The sequence below is a fragment of the Dipodomys spectabilis genome, unplaced genomic scaffold (assembly GCF_019054845.1).
Source record: "Dipodomys spectabilis isolate Male_0828 unplaced genomic scaffold, ASM1905484v1 ptg000096l, whole genome shotgun sequence".
In the NCBI taxonomy this organism is placed as follows: Eukaryota; Metazoa; Chordata; class Mammalia; order Rodentia; family Heteromyidae; genus Dipodomys; species Dipodomys spectabilis.
In genome coordinates, this window is record NW_024870773.1 from 6,437,413 (window position 1) to 6,460,684 (window position 23,272).

At 40.7% G+C, this 23,272-nt stretch overlaps 1 protein-coding gene across 6 annotated transcripts in view; it reads left to right on the forward strand.

The window, feature by feature from the left end:
• Positions 1 to 7,877: 7,877 nt before the first annotated feature.
• Zeb1 (zinc finger E-box binding homeobox 1) overlaps positions 7,878 to 23,272 on the forward strand; it is a 158,731-nt gene continuing 143,336 nt past the window's right edge. For 2 of the 6 annotated variants that reach the window (XM_042685951.1, XM_042685952.1), the window contains exons 1-2: positions 7,878 to 8,005; positions 8,108 to 8,182. In XM_042685951.1, the coding sequence (XP_042541885.1) occupies positions 8,125 to 8,182 (58 nt within the window). In that variant the 5' untranslated portion in view covers positions 7,878 to 8,005; positions 8,108 to 8,124. Of the gene's footprint in view, positions 8,006 to 8,101; positions 8,183 to 10,515; positions 10,565 to 23,272 lie in introns of those variants that run through there. The other 4 variants (XM_042685953.1, XM_042685955.1, XM_042685956.1 and 1 more) reach the window with 4 other exon arrangements.

Genomic DNA, 23,272 nt, shown 5'->3' on the forward strand with positions numbered 1-23,272 from the left:
CTGGACAAGAAAGTTCAATTAACCACTAACAAAAGCCAGAAGTGAAGCTGTGGCTCAAGTGGTAGAGTGCCAACTTTGAGCAAAAAAAAAAGCTGAGGGACAACCCCAAGGCCATGAGTTCAAGACTCAGCATTGGCACAAAACCAGAACAAAACAAAAAACTTCTATGTAGCCCAATGCTAAATGTTCTATTAAAACAATCACCAAATGGCATAATAGTATAAAACTGCATATAAAATTAGATGAAAAAATCGATAACAGTTTCTCAATTGCAAAATGTAAAACTTGAATAATGTAGTAGGTAGAATGGTGGCTCCCAAAAATGGACATGTCCAAATCTGATGCGTATTAGCAATGTGGCAAAGAGGAATTAAGGTTTCAGGTGGAATTAAGGTTGCCAATTAGATGATCTTGAAATGGGGAGAGTTTGAATTATCTAGGTGGGCTTAAGCTAATCACAAAGGCTTTTATATGTGGAAGAGGGAGGCAAAATAGAAAGAACCAGTAAGTTGGTAAAGTGTGAAAGACTCTGCCAGATGTCACTGGCTTTGAAGACAGAGGAAGAGGCTCAAGAGCCAAGGAATGTGAACAGCCTCTAGAAAAGGGAAAGGGCAAAGTAACGGATTCTCCCTTAGAGCTTTCTGAAGGAGCCCAATACTGCCAAAACCTTGATTTTAGCCCCATGAGTCCTATTTTCAACTTCTGGCTTCCAGAATGGTAAGATATTAAATTTGTAGTTTTAATCCACTAAGTTTACAGCAATTTTTTTTTCCTGAAGCAATAGCGAGTGAATACAGTTACACACTGTATAACACAGACATAACTGGCTGCAGATGTCAGACAACCTGAGATAACTGTGGCTTACATAAGATACGTGTTTCCTTCTCTCAAAAAGAAATCCAGGGGTAGGAAGTCTGGGGCTACAATAATGGTGCTCTATTGTCAAGGACCTGGCTTGTTTTCTTGTTTTCTGCTTCTTTCTCTGTGTGTGTGCGTGTGCGTGTGCATGTGCGCTGTCTTGGGGCTTGAAGTCAGGGCCTAGATGCTGTCCCTGAGCTTTATTTGCTCAAAGCTAGCACTCTACGACTTGAACCACAACTATACTTCTGCCTTTTGGATAGTTTATTGGAGTTGAAAGAGTCTCACAGTTTTCTTCACAGGCTGGCTTCAAACTGTGATCCTCAGATCTCAGCCTCCTGAGTAACTAGAACTACAAGTGTGAGCCACCAGCTCCCACATTTTATGCTCTCTTTACAGAACTTGAGCCATCAAGAAGGGAAAGAATGGACCCTCTCCTGTTGAAGAACTTGTCCATGTTGCACACACCACTTCCTCTTATATCACACTGGCCAGAACTAGTAATACACTAGCATCTGGGAACATGCAATGAGGAAAATAAAGCCATTATTTCAAGGGGCCATGGTTCTAAGTAATAAGGACAATATGAAACATTATTAGGTACAACTAGCTATCTATACTTAGTTGTAATATTATAATTTTCACAACATTTTAAGTATATAGATGTGTCTTGCTTGGATTTCATATCAATTAGGATAGGAGCCTTTATTCCACAAAGTTACAGAAAAATTACAATGTCACTGCATTTGTCACATTTTATATGTTCACACATTAGAACATGAGTATATACTTGTTCATTAAGTAAGATATTTACAGAATAAAGTTTAATAATGGGAATAATATTTTCTGTTGATAATAAGGTTAAAATTATTTTAATTTCAATTTCTGTATTACTCATGGCCCTGGGAGGAAGTAGTTAACATGCTCAAAGTGTAACTGAAGACAGCTTAGTGAAAAGACTATTTACATACATATAGCCAGGTTTTAGAGAAGTGATAAAGAATGCAGCCATTACTATCCCTAGGAGAGAAGGTACAAGGGAAGATTTTGGAACTTGGAAAGGATTATAGCTGGAGGGCAAAGGTATCTGACAGGAGCCATGGGCCTTAGGAAAAGAATGAAGCTGTGGCCATAGTCAGGCAGGAGGGTGGAATAAATATCCTCAATTCTTTCTCCCACTCTCATCCTTTGCCATTTCTTTCCAAATTGGCTGAAATCAAATAAAAGCCAGAGGGCAAAGGAACCTGAGTGATGTGGTCCACAGAAACCAGTCTCTCAGAGCATGGGAAAGGCAGAAGATGGATTTTTTAAGCCAGAGAATAACAAGCCTCATACGAAAAAGCAAAATGTTCTACAGAATTAGAATAATTTGAAAAATACTGACCTAAAAGAGAAGGGGAAATAAGCTGTGTCAGACAAAGAAATATGATTTCAAAAATAAACCAGTGGGGAAAGGCGCAGTGTCTGCTCATTACATAAGTACAATAAAGAAAGTGGGCAAAGAAAGAGGCCTGAGGTAGAAGAATGAATAAAGTCTGTCCAGTAGTCTTAAAGTTGAGCATATAATTGAATATCATCACTTTTATCATATTCATAAACATAATGGTGGAAATTCTAATACCTGTTACTGCAGAGACTTAAATAGAAATACTCTAAGGATTGAATAGGAGCAGTGACTGTAACCAAGAATCTATAGATTACAGAAACAGCCATATCCTGTAACAGAACCAATCATCTCTTAAAATAAATAAATATATAAAAGCAGAAGAGAAAAAATCAGCAATGGAAGCCAGGTATCTAACCTCTGCTAGTGTGGCAGGTATTTAAAATTCACTCCAACCTACTATCCATTTTGCTCCCTCTTTTGTGCTAATTACCTATGTATAATTCTGAAGCAAATAAATAGCATTCATGTTCAAAAGACCAATAGTACCCTCTATGGAAGTTGTTTTCATTAAGTTTTTAAAGTGCACAAAGAGGTTTCAATCCAAAAAGTTGGATTATGAGTAAAATGTATCTTGGTCAATGTAACCGTTGTAGAAAGTTTTTAATTAATCTTAATTATTGTGATTTTATGGAAATAGTATTCATTTTACCTTTTAGATGTAGTTTATTTTTCTGGCATTCTGCAAACCTATCCTTACATATATTTACAAATTAAATCCTTCTTGAAACATAAGAAGTTCTACCTATTAGCATTTACTGATTTGTATTAAACATAGCTTTATTTCCCAGAGGGGAACTTTATGGGTACAGTATTAATTTTTAAAATCACATAAAGCTATTGGGGCAGGGGAACATTTTCCACCTTATCATCCCCAGGAGGATTTACTGGAAAAATTGGCACAGGTCCAGAGGACGACGATTTTTGCATCAGTCTATAGTCATGTTTCCTTCCTGACCTTGGATTTGCAGAATTTGCTGAACCTACAACAATGAAATGACCATTGCCCTCATCAACCAATGTAGTTGTTTTTCTTGTTGTTTGGATCTAGTGCTACTGATTGAACACAGGGCCTATAGGCAAGTGCTCTACCACTTATTCATGTCCCAGACCCTTTGGTTTAAGGGTTTCAGAACATCTGGCATAATTTTTTTCCAGGCCAGCCTCCAACCTCAATCCTCCTAATTCTGTCTTCTGCTGGGATTACAGATATGCACCACAATTCCTACTACAGACTTCTATTTGCTTTACTTTCAGGGACATGTATCAGGTGTATCCTTCGATTTCAAAGCTTTAGAACTAAAAATATATTGAATGGAAGAGTAGTATCAATATTCTATCCATCTACAGTTAACCAACTTTTAATTTTTATGATCAGAGAATTACACATTGCTTTCTTTGGTTTGAAAAGTTTAGTGTAAGTGCATACATGTTGAATACTATGAAATAGCTAAATTTAAGTCTGAAAATTATTTCATGTCAAATTTTGTCTAACCTGAGCTATGTGTGGTGTATGCCTGTAAGTCCAGCACTTGGAGGCTGAGGCAGGGGTATAGTAAGTCCCAGACTAGCCTGGGCTACACAGTAAAACCTGTCTTATAAAGCACCAGTGAGATGGGGCTGGGAAGGTGGCTTAGTGGTAAAGCATTTGCCTTGCATGCATGAGGCCCTGGGTTTGATTCCTCAGCACCACATAAGCAAAAAGAAAAAGAAGCCGGAAGTGGTGCTGTGGCTCAAGTGGTAGAGTGCTAGCCTTGAGCTGAAGAGCTGAGGGACGGTGCCCAGGCCCAGAGTTCAAGCCCCACAACCGGGCCCCCCCCAAAAAAAAAGTACCAGTGAGGGAGGGACATACATAAGCAACAACAACAACAACAAAAATCACGTGGCACCTTATAAATACGTTAGAAACAATAGCAAGAAAGAAAAAACCACTTGTGTCCCTATCTTGGAGTTCATTTCACCTGACCTTTTCTGCTTGTCCCAGACATATACTAGTTATTGCAAATAAGGGAAACCATGGGACCTATGTTTCTTTGGGCTTGGCTTACTTCACTTAATATAATTTTTTCCAAGTCTTTCCATTTCCTAACAAATGGGGCAATGTCATTCTTTCTGATGGAGGCATAGAATTCCATTATCTATCTATCTATCTATCTATCTATCTATCTATCTATCTATCTATCTATCTATCTATCTATACCATAGTTTCTTGATCCATTCATCTACTGAGGGGCATCTGGGTTGGTTCCATATCTTAGCTATGGTAAATAATGCTGCAACAAACATAGTTGTGCTGGTAGCTTTGGTATGGTCTTGTTTGTAATCATTCAGGTAAATGCCCAAAAGTGGGATTGATGGGCCATAGGGGAGCTCTATGTGGAGTCTTTTGAGGAACCTCCATACTACTTTCCAAAGTGGTTGAACAAGTTTACACTCCCACCAACAATGCAGTAGGGTTCCCTTCTGGCCACATCCCCTCCAGCATCTGTTATTAGAGTTCTTGATTATAGCTATTCTAACTGGGGTTAGGTGGAATCTCAATGTTGTTTTGATTTGCATTTCTTTTCTGGCTACAGAAGTTGAGCATTTCTTCATGTGTCTAATGGCCATTCTTATTTCCTCTTCAGAGAAGTTTCTCTTTAAGTCTTCAGCCCACTACAGTATTTTCACAACAAAAATTTAATTAAAAAAAAAAAAAAGCAGGAGCTGGGAATGTGGCTCAGTGGTAGAGCGCTTGCCTTGCATGCCTGAGGCCCTGGGTTCGATTCCTTAGCACCACATAAGCAAAAAGGAAAAAAAAAAAGCAAAAAAAAAAAGTACTAGTGATTCATTCCTATAAACCTAGATACTCAGGAAGCTGAGATCTGAGAACCAAGGTTCAAAGCCAGGATGAGCAGTCAAATTGGAGAGATTATTTCTAATTAATGAGAAAAAATAAAAAGAAGTGGGAAGTGGGGGTATATCTCAAGTGGTGGAGCCCCAGCACTGAGAGGAAAAGGTAAGCAAGAGCATGGGGACCCGAGCTTAAGCCCCAGTACCATCACACACAAAAAATTAATTTACATATGAATCTTGTATTAAAAGCAAATACTAAGTTCAAAAAATTTCATGGTAAATGCCTAATAGTATTCTCTACTGATTAAATTTCAGTCTAAATCTCAAAAATTTATTTCTTCTATACCTTTGAAGTTTTTCCCCCCAATTAGAGATTAAAAACAATAATCACATGTGCATCAGGTTTAGAGTAGCGCTTTATTCAGAGATTTGCTTTTGTCTATTGTCTTCAGTCTAGATGTCATTATCAACATTACATAAGGTATCATAAAGTAGATTAACAATTTATTAAATATCTAGTATATGAGTAGAATGCACAAATGAATAAGTTAAAAAAGAGGTTACCTGAAAAAGTATCTGTCCACATAGGTAAGAATGCTTGGCTCATGCCTGTAATCTTAGCTATTCAGGAGGCTGAGATCTAAAAATCATGGTTTAAAGCCAGTCTGGGCAGGAAAGTCTGAGACTCTTACCTCTCATTAACCACCTAAAAGGCTGGAAGTGGATCTGTGGCTCAGTGGTAGAGTGCTAGCTTTGAACAAAACAGCTCAGAGACACTGCCCAGGCCCTGAGTTCAAGCCCCAAACCTTCCCACCCCTACCCCCAAATGCTTGGTCCAAGTTAACTAAGCCATTAACCACTGAAGTAAGGGAGAGAGTAAGTTCTATTCACTTTGTCTCTTTCACTCTTATGTAACAAAGGTTAAGGTGAGGATAAACACAAAAGGAAGTTTGGTAAGGAAGTATAAACCAGAAAGTGGTATGTGTAATATTTCCTAAGTTTAAGGGTAAGCAAAACATGTGCTATAGTTTTTTTTTTTTTTTTTGCTGCTTGTAAATAATGTTGAAAGGGGGCAATCTTTGGAAAAAGAGACAATTTATGACCAGATTCACAAGGTAACTGAGAACTACAATACATTCTTTAAAAGGAAAAGAACCAATTGAAGTAAGAATATCATTTTGACTTGCATAAGTCTCAATTAGCATGGCACTGAAGAAAATGACTGCCTATACTTCAAGTGATCATTAAGAACTTTGACTCTAGACTGGTACTGGGGAATATTGATACATAATGTACGCAAGAACACAGCCCCATAGCAGGTACAGATAATGCATTTACTTTTCAAAACGCCAAAGCAAATATATGAGAAAACCCTTTATACCTGTATTCAAGATTAAACTTTTTAAAAAAAATTACCAGTATTTAAGTGCAGTATTATTTCAGTTAAGGACATTACTCAAGATCTTCTGAAAATTTGAGGGTGAGGATGTAAAAAGCACAATTATAGCATAATGGGAAAAAAAAACCCTACCATAGATGCAGCAAAACTTATAGAGCAGGTATTTTGTGTCCACACTGTGCTAGCTGATTCTCTGGATTACTCTATTGCTTTTCCATGTCACGTTCCAGTTTGCTCAGTCACCCTTACCTCATACATTTATGAGCATGATATTTAGAATACAGCTTGGCTCTCTTATCCCATAAGAGCGTTACGTTCTCAAACAATTCTTCATCTGAAGCAGGGAGTGAGTGGGGGGGAGGGGGAGCAAGAAGAGAAGGCTCCATTTAAGTTATGCTAAATACTTGGGACAACTTTCTCGGTACTGTTGGTGCTATCCACAGAGTCTTTCAGAAATCCCCAAACTTGTACACCAAAGGGCTTGCGGAGTTAAAACAAGCAAAAAAAAAAAAGACTAAACAAAAACCCAGCCGCCCAGCCATCGAACACCCATTTCTCAGCTGCTGTTTTCTTTGCCTTCAGGTTCTCAGACAGCAGGGATGCTCCTCTGGGTGTGAAGGGGGGTCGAGGGAATCTCGCGAGTGCCTCCCAGGACGCGGGCGGGGGAGGGAGGCCCAGGTGACGGCAGGTGAGCCCGTGGGGAAGTGAGACCGGCGCAGCGTGGGCATTACTCATTCCGCTTTCCTGCGGGCGGAACTTCTCGCCTCTCTTTCGGTCCAGCTGAAGTTCAACCGAACTGAAGTCACTTCCCATCCTGGTTCGCTCGAGGGGGGGCGGGGAGCGGTGCGTCCCCGCGCGGGGCACGGGGGTGGGGAGGGGTGGTGGGTCAGCACGGAGCTGGGCAGGTGGCCGGGCGTCCCCACCCTCCAGGGCTGGGCTCCCCGCCGCTGCCCTTCCCCCGACCGCGGGAGCTCCCGAACACCCCCTCCCCGCTCCCCCCCACCACCGGCAGCACCGGGCGAACCCGCACGCGCGGGAGCGGGGCCCCAACCTCCGGGAAGAGGGCGGCAGAGGGGGCTCGCCCCGCCCGCAGGCCCGTTCCGAGGGCACCGGGCCCGCAGCCCAGGGCCAGCCCGCCGGCGCCCCGCACCGCGCAGCGGGTGTGGCCAGTCCACAAGCCGCCCGCTGCGGAGCCTCTTAACTTTTACCTTTCCCGCCGTGCCAGCCTGCCGCCCTGCTGACCCGGTGGCCCACCAGCTCCCCAACGCCCCCGGCCCTCGCCCCCACACAGCCCTACACCTGAGGGGAAACCCAAAACAAAACTTTTTCCTCTCCACTCAGTTCAAACTCCGCAGCCTCCACGGTTGCCGCAAACCATCCCGTCCCTAGCAACAAGGTTCCGGCCGTAGAGCGAGCGCCTCTAGGTGTAAGGAAGGTGATGTCGTAAAGCCGCGAGTGTCGTAAACCAGGTGCGGTGGGGAGGGGGAGGGGTGGAGGCGGAGGGGTGAGGGGGGAGCAGGGGGAGGGAGGGAGGGAGGGCGGGAGGGGGAGGAGGTGACTCGAGCATTTAGACACAGGCGAGAGGATCATGGCGGATGGCCCCAGGTGTAAGCGCAGAAAGCAGGCGAACCCGCGGCGCAATAACGGTGAGTGGCGGAGGGGACCCGGGAGCGGCGGAGTCAGGGGGAGCCGGGCAGCCGGGGCGCCCCGAGGGTGAGGGGGGCGAGCCGGGCTGGGGGCGGCCGGGGCAGGGACGGGCAAAGTGGAGTGGGAAAGTAGAAAGTAGTGCTCTGCCCCCCTCCGCCGCCGCCGTGCCGAGGCGCCCGCGGCCGCCCGCTCTCCCCGAACCGTTATGTCTCTTACCTGGGCTCTCTCCGCCTAGCGGCTCCGGCCGCCTGCCGCCTCCCTGGACCGTTAGCCGCCGCCGCCGCCGCCGCGGCCGCATCCCCGGCGCAGGGAGGGCGGCCGGACGCGGCCGGCGACTTTTCTGGTCCCGGGTGGAGCGGCTGTTGCTTCTTTCCGCACTTTTCCCCACTCTTTTCGCCCCCCGGCGCCTCCCGCTCCCCTCCTCCGCGGCCGTCTCCGGGTGCTTCGCCCTCGGCGGCGCCCCAGGGCCCCCGGGAGAGCTGAGCCACAAACTTGCGCCCCGCGCCGCCCGGGCAAAGTGGCTTCCGCGCGCCACGGCCACGGCGGGCGCCGGCGCTCGGGCTCCGGGGCCGAGCCGGGCCGGGCTGCGGGCGCCGCGGGCTGCGTGTCGTCCGCGCGCGCGCGTGTCTCTGTATGTGAGTGTGTGTGTGTAAGTGTGCGCGGGCGCCGGCGGTGCGCGCTACGGCGCGGCGCGGCGGGCGGACCGGGCTCGGACGGCGGCGGTAAAGTTGTGACCCGCGCTCTCGCGGAGCGGGGATAGGGCGGCGCGCGGGGCCGTGGGTGCCCCCGGCGCCCCTCCTCCGCGCGCCTCGGGCCCCGCCGCGGCGGGCTCAGGCCTGGGCGCTCGCGGGCGAACCCCCGCGAGTGAGGTCCCTGTTTTCTGAACATCTCGTGGGGCGCCACGGTGGAGGGGTGGCAAGGAAGCCGGACGGGGCGCCTACTTGCTGCTGCGGGGAGCTGCGTGGCTTGGCGGCGGGGTCGGGCGTGCAGCGGTGTTTTGTGGAGTTACTACCTGATCCCAGAGCCCGGGAAGCACCACAGACAGATCCCCCGCCCGCATCGGGACGGGGTTGCACCCATGGCCGCGCTCCGTGCTCTTTCGGTTTTGGGGTGCGGGATGGGGGGGGTGGTGGTTGTTACCTGGGCAGGACGGAGCGCTGAAACTGGGATGGCGCTCTGGGTCTCGAGTGGAGGAGGAGGAAGAAGAGGAAGAGGAGGAGGGTGAGGGGGTGTGGAGTGGAGGTGGGGGAGGGGGCGGACGGACCGACGGACGCGCCCGGGCCGCCGCGGCGGCAGTGTTTATTGATCAGTGCTGGGGTGCCAGGGAAACACACACCCCTTCGACTGGCGTGAGAGTTGTTTTTTAAAAAAAAAAAATTAAAAAGGAAAGAAAGGGAGAAGAAAGAGGGTGAGAGAGCGAACAGACAGACGGACGAGGGGAGAGAGCCGAGGTCCACACATGTGGCGGTGGTCGCACGGTCGCCCTTTCCAGTTTGGACGGACGGTGTAAGTTGATTGCATGTCTATTTATCTGGCGGGGGGGGGGGGGTGGTGGCGGAGAGAGCAATTCGGTGCCTTCTCGGTGTCTAGTTCAGCGGCGAAATGTCTGCTGATTGTTATTGTCTGGACAGTTCCTGTGGCGAGAGGGGCGAGACTCGCCGGCCGGGGGCGGCGGGCGCGCGGCGGGCGGAGCGAGGCCCCCGCCCCGCGCGCGCGCGGGTACCTGTTTGTATAATAATGGGCGGCAACGGCCCTGCGCTGCAGCCGCGGCTATATAAGGAATTGCGCGTGCATTTGGGACGGAGGGCTCGATTTTTTTTTTTCCCCCTCCTGCTTTATTTTCACGAGGACTTTTGGAGAGTGGAAGAATAAATGAGCCCCTGGTGCGATCGCTGTAGCGTCCGGAAAAATGAGGGATTACGTGTTTAAGTCACAACTCTGGCGGTTCCCCCCCCCCCCCCCCCGCGCGCCCAAGCTCCCTTTCTCCCTCCCATCTGGGACGAGAAAGGCGAGGTTTTGTAACCTTTCCTGGCAATTTTAGAATTTGTGTGGGATTTCCTGTCTAGAATCAGATAGGAAGATTTTAGGCTGTTCCAAGATGTTTCCTTTCCATCATAATACGTATTTTTAATATAACTGAGTGGACATTAAAGTCACCACTTCCATGAATGATTTTTACTTTTTCGAATAAATGGTTGCCTTTTAATACGCCTGGTAGTTACGCCGAAAGGTATATTGGTCTCCTCACGGCGGAGGGATGACTTGTTACTGCAAGAAGCAGAGCATAGGCTATTGCTATTTTAATTTCCTGTTTTAGCGTCACGTAGTGTGTGTTCTGTATTGAGCTGTTGGCCGCTGTTGCTGATGTGGCTTTATGAAAGGTAAGTTGGTTCCGAAAGGGCTATTTGCTTTTACCTTATTTAAAATGTTGATCGCCAGAGAAAGGGGCTTTTCTTGTTGCTGACGACATGTGTGTGACATGTGAGTCTGAACCACCCAGCGTCCGTGCAGCTGCTGTAAACATGTTTACCTGAACAGGAAAGAATGGATTCTTCTCCTAGAGATCTTGTGATATGAATATTATACTTGTAAGGCATATCAACAGATGACTTAAGGAGGAAAAAAAAAGCTATCCTGAAAGGTACTTGAAATCAACAGGAAAGAGGTTCTTGATCGCTGCAGCAAATGGCAACTTGTGCAGGTAGAAAAAGATGGTGTTTAGTTTTCTCCTGCATGTCTGTCAGTCCCCTCCTGTCTGCTGATTTCCTTCTCTGGGGAGGATGTATTTATACCCAAGCTTGCTGCCAGTGTTTTTCCTTTGTGTTTAATATTAGAAAAACGGATTTGGGGCTGTTTAGCAGAAACGTCTTGTCTGCGGTATGCGTTGCTCTCAGAAAACAAAAGGTGTTTGAGACAGCACTGTACTACCACAGGTATCTTCCATTTTCATCACTTTTGGCTATGCCCTAGTATTTCTTTTTGTTCTCAAATGCTCCTCATCCATTGCTGATCTTTATAGCCAACCTATATGATTTAGCCTCAGATTTTGCATATGAAAAATGAAGGTATGTGTCATTGTGTTGTGAAACCTCGGGATAGTACCAGTTAATATTTCTTAGTAACGCAGTCATATTTAAGCTGCAGATATTTTGGAGATAATGGTCTGGAAAAATATTAACTCTTAAATCTTTTAATGAAATAATGATGTATACACAATGAGAGGTAATCATAGAAATATTTTGTTATTCATATTTGAACAGTATTTTTATTCATTTTGAAATATGGTATGCAGATTTTTACAGCAAAGGCTTAAGTAAAATATTTTCTTTCTAGACTACATCTGCAAGGTAGGATATTAATGACAGTGTCAGAGTAGAACTACACATAGGTAAACGAGTTGAGCAAGATTTGGCCAAAGCATCAAATCTTGTGGGGTCACTAGGATAATGATGTTAGTCATCTGTGAAGGACTGACATTAGAATTGCTAAAATCGGTTTTTACTACTATAACTTAATGCTTCATTGTGATTTTTAAAAAATTTGTCTCTACTCATTTCCCACATTATATGTGGTTTTCTTCTTCTTTTTTTCCTTACTGTTTTTCTTGACTCAATGTACTCAAGCTACTAAGGACCACATGCTGATTAATTTACCTTCGATAGAACAGCAGGCAGGTACCTTTCTGTCATTAGCACCATTTCTTCTTGCTGTCTTAGGAAACTACCAGTAGAGGATGCTAACAAAAATGATTATTATGCAGTAGTATCATAAGCCTGTCTATCTTCTGTGCTTATTGAAATCTTCTGTATAATTCTGAGTCTTACTGTTACTTAAAACTAGCTCTTAATGAATTAGACATTAGTATTTTCTAGTTTACTGTCATTAGAAAGAAGCAGGAATGTTTTTAACTTGAATAATTTTTTATAAATTTGAGCTTTTTAAATCTTGATATTCATCCAATCTGCTTTAAAGCAGACCTTTTTTTTCTTTTAAAAGAAGTTTATGTTCTTAGGCTTGGAGAAGGACAGGCAATGACTGCTTTTATTTATTTTGTGTATCTGAATTTCCTCTTTTTGTTCAGCATAAGATTCCTGCAAATATATCGTCTTTCTTTTCAAAAAATGAAATGGCTAAGTATAGTAAGGAAATTGCAATTGATAAAACAAGGTAACAAGTTTTCCATAACTTACATAGACTTGAATTGTAACGGGATTTGCAGGTGCTGCTAATATATTTGTTAGCCAGCAGTCACTCAGATGTTAGTGGTTTTTAGATTTTATCTTTTCTTGTAAGTCCCTTTCCTACTGGTGGCCCTTCTTCACTCCATTTTCTAGTTAAGTATCGGTATATAAATTTAAATCTATTAACTAAAAGTTAAAGAATATAAATTTATTTCGAGTCTTTAAATTAAGAGTCTAGGCTTATTAATTGTTGTACACTTACGCTCTGCTCAACAAACCATAAAAATTGAAATTATAACTTGAGAGGTGTGTGTGTGTGTGTGTGTGTGTGTGTGTGTGTGTGTGTGTGTTGGTCCTAAGACTTGAACTCAGGGCCTGAGTACTGTTCCTAGCTTTTGTGTTCAAGGTTAGTAATCTACCACTTGAGCCACAGCTCCACTCTGACTTTTTGGAGGTTAGTTGGAGATAAGAGTCTCACAGACCTTCCTGCAAAGGCTGCCTTCAAATTATGATCCTCAGATGTCAGCCTCCTAACTAGTTAGGTTTACAGGCATGAGCTACCAATGCCAGGCTGAAATGATAACTTACATGAAAATGATTCTGTGAAGTTTAATGTGTTTAGTTATGCCTTTGTTTTCTACGCACATGGTTATGTTGATATAACTACAGTTTTTGAGCCTTGCATTAGCTCAAATGTTAAAAGTATTTATTTTTCTAATTTTAAATGTTTCTGTAAATGCTCTAATGCCAATACCATAATGAAACAGTTAACACTGTTGATAGTGACTTACGTAGGAATTATCTAAACTATCAGGTGATCCTGTGTGTACTTTTCATGAATCTTCTTGAAGGAAAACTTAAATGTTTAATATAAATTGAAAGCACCATCAGTTACTTTAAATGACCCTGAAATAAAAGCATGGGAAATATTTACTTAATGCCTTTTGTTTATTTTTCTCGTATCCAGTATTTTTGAAGTTCTTTGCCCTCCTGTATTTGTAATCTTAGTAGCTTTGAAGCATATGATAAACTTGAATTGGGAATTGAATTTTAAAAATAAGTGTGATTATTTTTCATAGATGTGTTTTAACTTTTCCATGCTTTAGAACCATATATCAAGACAGATGCAGTATCATGCAGAAGTATATTTTTGTGGTACTGGGGTTTAAATTGACTAGGAAATACTTTACCTTGTCTTTACTAGGCAAGTACTCTACCAACGGGGCCACACTTCCAGTTCTGTTTAGATTAAGGTCATTTTTCAAATAAGATTTTATGGTTTTTGCTCAAGCAGCTTCAGACGAAGATCTTCCTACCCATGTCTTGCACAACTGGAATTACAGTTGTGATCACCATAGCTGGCTTGTTTGACATAGGTCTCACTAATGTTTTGTCCTGGCTGGTCTTGAACCACAATCATCTTGATCGCTGTCTGCTGAGTAGCTAGGATTACAAGTGTGTGCCACTGTGCCTGGCCAGAGACTCTTAACTACATGTATTAAAATTGCAAATTGTGCTCATGTTGGAAGAAGATGAAAAAGAACTAATTACAGAACTACTTAAGATTGAAAAATATTTCTTAATCTTTGCAACATGACCATTAACTTATAGGGAAATGTATGTTGTTCATTTCTAATAGACATAAACTAACAGAGAAGGGCATTGTTAAAATAAAATTCAGAAGATTTAAACTACAAAGGTATCTTGATTAGAGCATATGATAAAATGGTTCTTCACACTACCTGTTAAAGGGATAAATGTTGTACATACTTCTAGCTAAATAATCATGACAAAAATTAGAAGTTGTGTAGACTGACAAAATTAGAAGTTGTATAGACTGATACATATGCAGTAGAAAAAGTTCCATTAAAATCCTGGTTACAATTTGTATTACAGCTGGACTATCGTATGCACAAGGATCATTCAGTACACATAATGTAACTTTAAGTTATTTTTGCTTCTATAGGTGTTTTTAAGGATGCCCTTGATTTTTTTTTTTTATTTATATTGTCATGGGGCTTGAACTCTGAGCTTGGGCGCTGCCCCTGCACTCTTCAGCTCAAGGCAAGACTTGAGCCACAGCACCACTTCCGGTTTTCTATTGGTGTATTGGAGACAAGAGTCTCATGGCCTTTCTTGCCTGGGCTGTCTTTGAACTGTGATCCTTGGAGCTCAGCCTCCTGAGTAGCTAGGATTACAGGCGTGAGCCACCGGTGCTCAGCTGCCCTTGAATTTTTATACAAGTAAAATCTGATATTTATGTTGGCATTGCTAAGGAAAATATGGTTGATATTAAGCAAAACATCTTTATGCTGCCCATGAGATCTTCTGAGGAGAGTATATGTTCCTCTAGTGCTTGATGAACTCTGTATCTGATATAATGTCTTTTCTATCTGTACCTATGATAAAATTTAATTTACAATTAAACACAATGAGAGATTCACGGCAGCCAGTAATAAAATGGAACAATTATAACAAAACCAGCTGGGTGCAGTGGCTCATGCCTGCGTTAATAAATACATACTGTTAATTATGAGCTAAAATGTAATGCAGCAGATCTTTTATCTACAGTTACACCTTCCACAATTTCTGTTGTTACTGGTCAGCCATGGTCCAAAAGTATTAAATGAAAATTTTCAGATATACGTCACTAGGTTCGAAATAACATATATGTACCACTGCTAGACTTGTTTGCTCAACTTTCTTGCTCACAGCTGACTCCCTACTACTTAAGCCATGCCTTTAGTCTATCATTTTTCTGGTTAATTGGAGATGAGGTCTTACAGACTTTCTTCCTGGGCTAGGTTTGAACTATGACCCCCCAGGTCTCAGCCTCAAGATGATTTTTTAGATGATAGGTGTGGACAATTGGTTTACTAGCCTGCCTTTGGCAACCTTCAGTAATATGCAAAAGATGAATAACTTGTTCTTTCTTTTTATTGTAAAGGTGATGTACCTAGGGTTACAGTTAGAGGTCAGGTAATGAGTACATTTCTTTTTTTAGTAGTGTCACCTGTTCCCTCATTTTCTTCCAATTTTTTCTCTCCTGAGCCCTCCCCCCCCCAAGTTTTATAGTTCATTTTCAACATAATGTCTAGTGAGTATCACTGATGAATTAGTTCACCCTTTATTTTTGTACTTCTTCTTACCCATCCCAAAACAGATAAATATACATACAAGACAAAAAGTACAGAACACAAAAGCAGTGACAAAAGGGAAAACACAAAAGACAGAACAAAAATATCACAAAAAGTAAAATAAAAAACCTCTTATTTTTATTTCTTGGAGTTCATTTAGATAAACATCATCTTATATGATCATATGCAAATGGCTATTGAGCCTTTGTAATCTTCTCTTAAAACTTTCTTTGGTATCACTGTGTGAATGTTACAGTCCTGTTTAATTTATTTGTTCAAGTATAATTTCTTATCTATAACCATACATTGTGTTTACTTGTAGGTTTTTAGGTAGTCTTATTACTAAATGAGGGAAACTTATGTTTTTTGGGTCTAGCTTACTTCACTTAATATAATTTTCCCAAATCTTTCCGTTTCATTAGAAATGAGGCAATATCATTCATTCTGATGAAAGCATAGTATTCCACTGTGTGTGTGCATACACACACACACACACACACACACACACACACATGTCACATTTTCTTGATCCATTTGTCCACTGAGGGGCATCTGAGTTGATTCCATATCTTGACTATGGTAAACAATGCTGCAGCGAACATGGTTGTGCTGGTAGCTTTTAGTGTGCTGGTAGCTTTTAGTGTGGCCTTGTTTGTGATTTTAGATAAATGCGAAGGAATGGAATTGCTGGGTCATAGGGAAGCTCTATGTTTAATTTTTGAGGAGCCTCCATACTGCTTTCCAGGGTGTTTGAACAACTTTACATTCTCACGAACAGTGTAGTAACGTTCCCTTTTGACCACATCCTGGCCAGCATCTACTATTGTTAGTTTTCTTGATAATGCCAATTCTAACAGGTGAGGTGGAATCTCAATATTGTTTTGATTTGTATTTCTTTTATGTGCAGAGATGTTTAACATCTCCTTGTGTATCTCTTGGCTATTCTCACTTTTTTTTCTGAGAAGTCTCTCTTTAACTTTTTAGCTCATTTATTAATTGGGTTGTTATTTTTTTACACCAGGAAAATATTACAAGAAGGGATAGGGGAAACACTTAGAGCTTCTAGGCACGGGCCAGAACTTTCTAAGCAAAGATCCAGAATCACAACAAATCAAAGAAAGGATGGATAAATGGGATTGCATCAAACTAAAGAGTTTATGCATGGCAAAGGATATAGCCAGCAGGATGAATAGCCCACAGAACGGGAGAGCTTTACTAGCTATGCATCAGACAAGGCCTCATATCTAAAATATACTTACAGCTTTAAAAATTACTCTTCCCCCCCAAAAAAAAACTTGTTCTTAATGCATCGAAATTCACTTTGAAAAATCTACATTTGAAATTATTTTTTTCAGGGCCTATTTTCTAACCAAAGCTCAAGATTTAGTGAGGCTACAATGTTAGAGAAAAAAATGCCCAAGGAGAGTGGTCATAGTTAAGCAGGATGTGAATATTACCTTTGTGATTACTTATTTCCTACATTGTTCTAATAAGCTTAACAATATACCAATCCTTTCACATTCCATAGGTTTTATCTTTACATGGGATATCTATTAAACCAGTCACTTGTAGGCTGGTGCTTTACCACTTGAGTCACACTTCTGCACCCTCCTTTTCCATCAACTATCCAGTCTCCCATATTCCCTTTTTACCCCACTTAAAAACAGTTACAACAGGTTTCATTGTTCTGTTTTCATATATGTATATAAAGTACTTCAACCATATTCATTTTCCTTCATTCTTGTCATTAACCCTCTCCCTGTTACTGATACTCCCCCACCCCCCTGTATAACCTGTCACTCATTTAAAAATATTTTAGTGTATTAATTGGGAAAAGGAGTTTCATCATGGTATTTCACATTAGAATTAGTCAAGTGAACCCGTCTCTGTTGCTCTTTCCCCATCTCCCCTATCCTCTATTGTTCAACAGCCTTCAGTGAGATTCCTTATGTCACCAACATATATTCAGTTATTTCAGTATTATTCATCCTTCATCATTGTCTTTCCTTCTTTCATTCTCCCTCAGCCTTCTAAAGAGTTCATAATTACAATTGTATCTCTGTGTATATACACATACATACGTATATACACATATGGCATAGCATATGTATACATATATACATGTTATGTACATATATACACATGTAGTGTATACATGTGTATGTGGGAACATACATAGCATGTATGTAGATGTATGTAGATACCATATTTTCTTTGTATATTCATCAATTGTTGAGCACTGTTTGGCCATTGTGAATAAAGTTGCAATAAATCACATGAGTTCTCAGATATCTGTCTTGTATATTGATTTATATACCACTGGATATTTGGCTTAAAGTGGTATGGTAGCACCATAAAATGGGTTTGTTTTTTGATTTTTGAAGACCATTCTGATTTCCACAGTGGTCACACCTAATGTACATTCCCAACAATGGTATATAAGGTTTCCTTTTTCCCCACATGTTCTACCAGCATTTGTTGTTGTATGTTTTATTGGTCATTGACATTTTGACTAGGGTGAGATAGAATCTTACTCTATTGTTTTGATTTGCATTTTCTTCATAGCTAAGGATGTTGCACATTTCTTCATGTATTTGTTAGCTATTTGTATTTCTTCTCCTGCGAACTGTTTGTTCAGATAATTTGCCCATTTGTTAGAGTGTTTCTTTTGCCATTTTTAGTTCTTTGCAGTTCTGTATATGAATCCTTTGTCTATCACGTGGTTTATTTTCTCCTTTTTTATTTTTTTGATTTCTTGAAAGTTCATTATAGCTTATATCTGTCATATATTATTTTAAAATACTCCTTTTAGCTCTGTATTTGAATTGAATAATCTACATTAATGTCAGTAACTTTTGATCCTGGTATCTATTGATGTATTTATAGAAAAAACGTTGAACTGAGAAATAAAACTCATTCATTGTAATATTAACTTGTCAGTGAATTTGGAAACTTGTCTATGAAGTTGGGAAAATAATGTGATTTATTTAGGCATGAGTTTGTTCTTCTGTGGAATGGATATGTTAGATTACTGTGTACTAGGGCATTGCAACTGAAGATACATAATAGCTTGCATTGTAGTAGCTTACATTGTAGTAGGAAAGGAAAAATGGAAAAACAAACTTAAAGGTTTTTGGTAACTGCTATGGTACTCAGTCCCATGTACAAAGAGGACAGTGCTGTATCATAAAGATGTGTGTATAAGTTATTCTTGCAAGCAAATGTTCTATACAGGAAAAATAGTTTTATGTAACTGTTTCTCTCTGTCTCTCATACACACACACACACACACACACACACACACACACACACACATGCATGCACGCATGCATGCATGCACACAAATACCCACACACCGTGGGACTTGCAAGCCAGGTTTTGCTGTACTGTGTGGGTGAGTGGAACACAGTAGGGATGAGGCTCAAAAATTGGATAGGAAGCAGTGAACTAAAAAGACTTTCAGTTACTGTAATGAGTTTGAATGTTATCAAATAATGTGGAAAAGTCTTGAAGCAGAAAATAACACTTTATTTGTGTAATTCATCATTTTATATTTTATTGTATATTTTGTTAACATATTTTAAAATTCCAGATAGGCTTGTTTTATGAAAAGAAGAAAAATTTATAAATCTAAAAGCAAATTCATTCTGCTTCCCTGAGTTCTCACTTATCATGTAATAATGCCAGTGGATTCATTGGCATCACTTTACAGTGGAGCTTTATCCCTTACTGTCTCCACCACCACTTCTGCTACCTTCAAATAACGAAAGGGTTACTTCACTTAGAAGCATACACAGGTTAAAGTTAGTGGCTGAGATCTACACATACACAGTACACAAATACTTGCCCAGTTGGCCATGTATTTCTATGCTCTGTGCTTTTATGGGGAAATGCATATTTTCTTTTTCCTTCTTTCTAAATCAATAAATCACAGCCCAAACAAACATGGGCCTTACAAACATAGTCAATAAAATAATTTTACTGCCATTAATTATGGTTCTCCAAAAATGTAAAACACTCTACATTTATTATAATTTTTAAAATGTTTTTGGCATTTATTGATGGTTCTGAATAGACCTCTACTTATTGTTTTTGTTATTGTTTTTTGGTTTAGGTTCTCTACCATAGACATTTAGTAAATTAAATGTTACTTGTCCTTTGATTGAGGAGAGGGCCTCAAGCTCACTGTGTATTCCAGACTGGCCTTCAACTCAGAATCTTTCCACTTCATCCTCCCAAATGCTGGGATTACAAGTGTGTATGTGTGTGTAATGATTTTTGCCATTTTTTCTTCAGTAATGGGGTTTGTACTTAGAGCTTTGCACTTGCTAGGAAGACACTATAGGAAAGTAGGAGAAAAATGAAGGAGGGGTAACAAGTTCGACAAGAAATGTACTTATTATTTTACTTATGTAACTGTAACTCCTCAGTACCTCTCCTTGAAAATAAAAAAAGGACATGCTTCCAGACTTTTTTTTTTGCACTGGCTCTTTTGAGAGAGGCTTGCTTTGTTGCCAGGGCCCTGCATCTAGACTGTGATTTTCCCATTTTATTCTTTTTGCCTTTCTAGGGTGACACATGTGTACCACAATGCCCAGCTTCTCCCACTAAGATAGGATCTCATGAACTTCATTTTCTTGGGCTGGCCAGGAGCAATGATTCTTAGGATCTCAGCCTCCCACTAACTGAGAAAGTAGGCATTTGCCAACAACCCAGGTATTGGTTGAGAAGGGGTCTTGTGAACTTTTTGCCTGGGCTTGCTTCCTCCTGATCTCAGGCTCTGTTTGGAAGTTACATTGTATGCTATGATATAGACTAAATACAATGAAATATACTTTGATCATGTTTTGACTTTGGAATAATTGTTAAATAATAATTTTTAAATAAAATGGATGTCTTGTTTATGCTGATCTTGCTTTCTAAATACTTGTATGATTTAAATTGTGTTATTTAAGGAGAATTTATATTCTGTATGCTATTATATGTTTTCATCAAAACCTTAAAAACCTCATTTTACTATTATTCATTACTCCCCCTCTATACACTATGTGCTTAATTTGTCTTATGTATTATATTTGACAATAATGAAAGTTAATATAAAATGTTTATAATTTTAATTTTTACCAAACCAGACTGACTTTTTAGTGAATAACATAATATTCTTCTTAAAAAATAATAGATGCGCTAGGTGTTGTTGGCTTATGCCTCTAATCCTAGCTACTGAGGAGGCTGAGATCTGAGGGTTGTAGTTCTAAGCTAGTCTGGGCAGGAAACTCCATAAGACTGTTATGTCCAATAAACCACTCAGAAAAGTGGCACTGTGGCTCAAATGGTAGACCGCTTGCCTGGAGCTGAAGAGCTGAGGGACAGCATCCTGGCCCAGAGTGCAAGCCCCACAACTGACCAAAAAAAAAAAAAGATGCATGTGGAGTTTTATATCACAACCTTCAAAAATAGGGCACTAATAGCTCATGGCTATAATCCTAGCTAATTGAAGTCTGTAGTGTTGTTGTTTGAGACCCCTTTTCAACTCATTGCTGAGCTCAGTGGTAGGTACACATCTGTCATCTCAGGCTATATAGAAAGCTAAGATTTAGAGAACTGCAGTTTTTATACCAGAATAGGCAGAAAAGTTTTTGAGGCTACACTCTCAAAGAGTGAAGCTGGTTGTATGTTGTGTACCTGTGATCTCAGTAATGACTGGAAGCCTAAATAAAGTATGTAAATCATGGCTCAAGGGTATGCTTGGCCATGAAGTGAGACCTTATCTCAACAATAGCCACTGAAACACAGGGCTGAAATTGTGTGTGACTCAGTTGTAAAATGTCAGCTTAGTGTGAATGAGGTATGCTTGAGTTCAGACCCCAATACTAAAATAAATACAAAATGCCAAATAATCATGTTTTTACTCATCTGTGGAATCTGGATCTAAAAGATAGACATGCACGCATATACACACATACTTACATACACATATCACATATATGCATACACACGAAATGTAGATAAAACTAGGATGGGGAACAAAGGAGGGGGAAATTCTGTAGGATGAATAATATCAAAATACATAATGTCTATATGAAAGAGAGCTTAAGGAAACACTGAAAACTATTGAATAAATAGGGAAAGAAATTGATGAGGTTAATCTGAGTAAATTATGTATAAGCATGTGGATTACCATAGTGAAACCTCTTTGTGCGATTAACATATACTGAGACAAGGAAAAAGATGAATGATAGGCAATCGGTGATGGGGGGTGATGTGAGCATCAGCAGGAGTGGGAATGACCAATGGAGGCTAAATGAGGATGACTATGATTGAAGTATGTATATACATGTAAATAGAAAAGTAAAACCTGTCTATATGAAAGAGAAAGGGAAGATGAGTTTTTTTTTTATCACAGTGCATGTTTTCATATAAAAAATGTCACAGTGAATACCACTTGTATAGCTAATATATGCTAGTAAACATTATACAAATATTAACCCTCCATTATAGTAGCAAACCCCCCATTTGTAGTAACAAAGGTAGTTTCATTTTCTTAGTATAAAAAAATTTAAATGAGATGTACAAGTCATTATGTTGAAAAATGAACTTTACAACTTTTGGTGCGGGCGGGGGGGGGGGTGGTAGCGGGGAGGTTTGGGTGGGGGGGCAGGGAGAGGATGGGAAGGGGAAACAAAGGAGGAGGCTACAATGCTTGATAAGAAATGTACTCATTATCTTGCCCATGTAATTGTAACCCCTCTGTACAGTATTTTCACAATAAAAATAAATAAATAAATAAATTTAAACCCGTTTGGCTACAAAATACTTCAAAGATATTTAAGTAGGTACTATTAAGCATAAAAACCTATGAGCAATATTTATTACTCAAAATTATTTTCCAGAAAAACTAATTCCTAGGAATTAATTACCCTTTCAACTACACACACACACACACACACACAAAATCTATTTCAGACTATCTGTGGCCTAGGCAGATAAGCTTTGCTTTTTGGATTGGTTAACACTTGTAGGTGATGTAGGAATTAAAATCCTATGAGCAATATTTATTACTCAAAATTATTTTCCAGAAAAACTAATTCCTAGGAATTATACCCTTTCAACTACACACACACACACACACACACACACACACACACACACACACACAATCTATTTCAGACTGTCTGTGGCCTAGGCAGATAAGCTTTGCTTTTTGGATTGGTTAACACTTGTAAGTGATGTAGGAATTAAAATTTTGATTTAATCTAATATATTTTTAAATGAGCGACCAATAAATGCCATTTATTTGATTGAAAGAGAAACAGGGCTATCAGGAGTAGTTCTTGGCAAGATTATTCTGGGAAACTTGTTATAGGATTTCATTGCATTATTTCTCTTCATCATCTTGATTTTCATCTGAATTGTACAGAGCCTAGAAATTACATGTCATCTTTTCCTTATCCTCTATCTGCTGTTACTCCTCTAATTTCTCCTCCTCTTTCTCCTCTCCTCCTTCTTCCTTTTGTCTTTGCTTTGAACTTAAGTGTCTTGTACTTGCTAGGCAAGTGCAAATGCAATTGAATTATACCTCAGCCCACGCATCTGCCTTTACTGTAAGTCATCAATGCTGTTCACAGTGATGATCATACTTCTACCATGACATTCTCAAGAATTCTGATCCCCTCATTCACATAGATAAGGAAAGTAGTTACTAGTGAAAGATGATTTGTAACATGGATTAAGAACCCAGGAGGTGATAAATATGAATTGGTGGAGACAAATG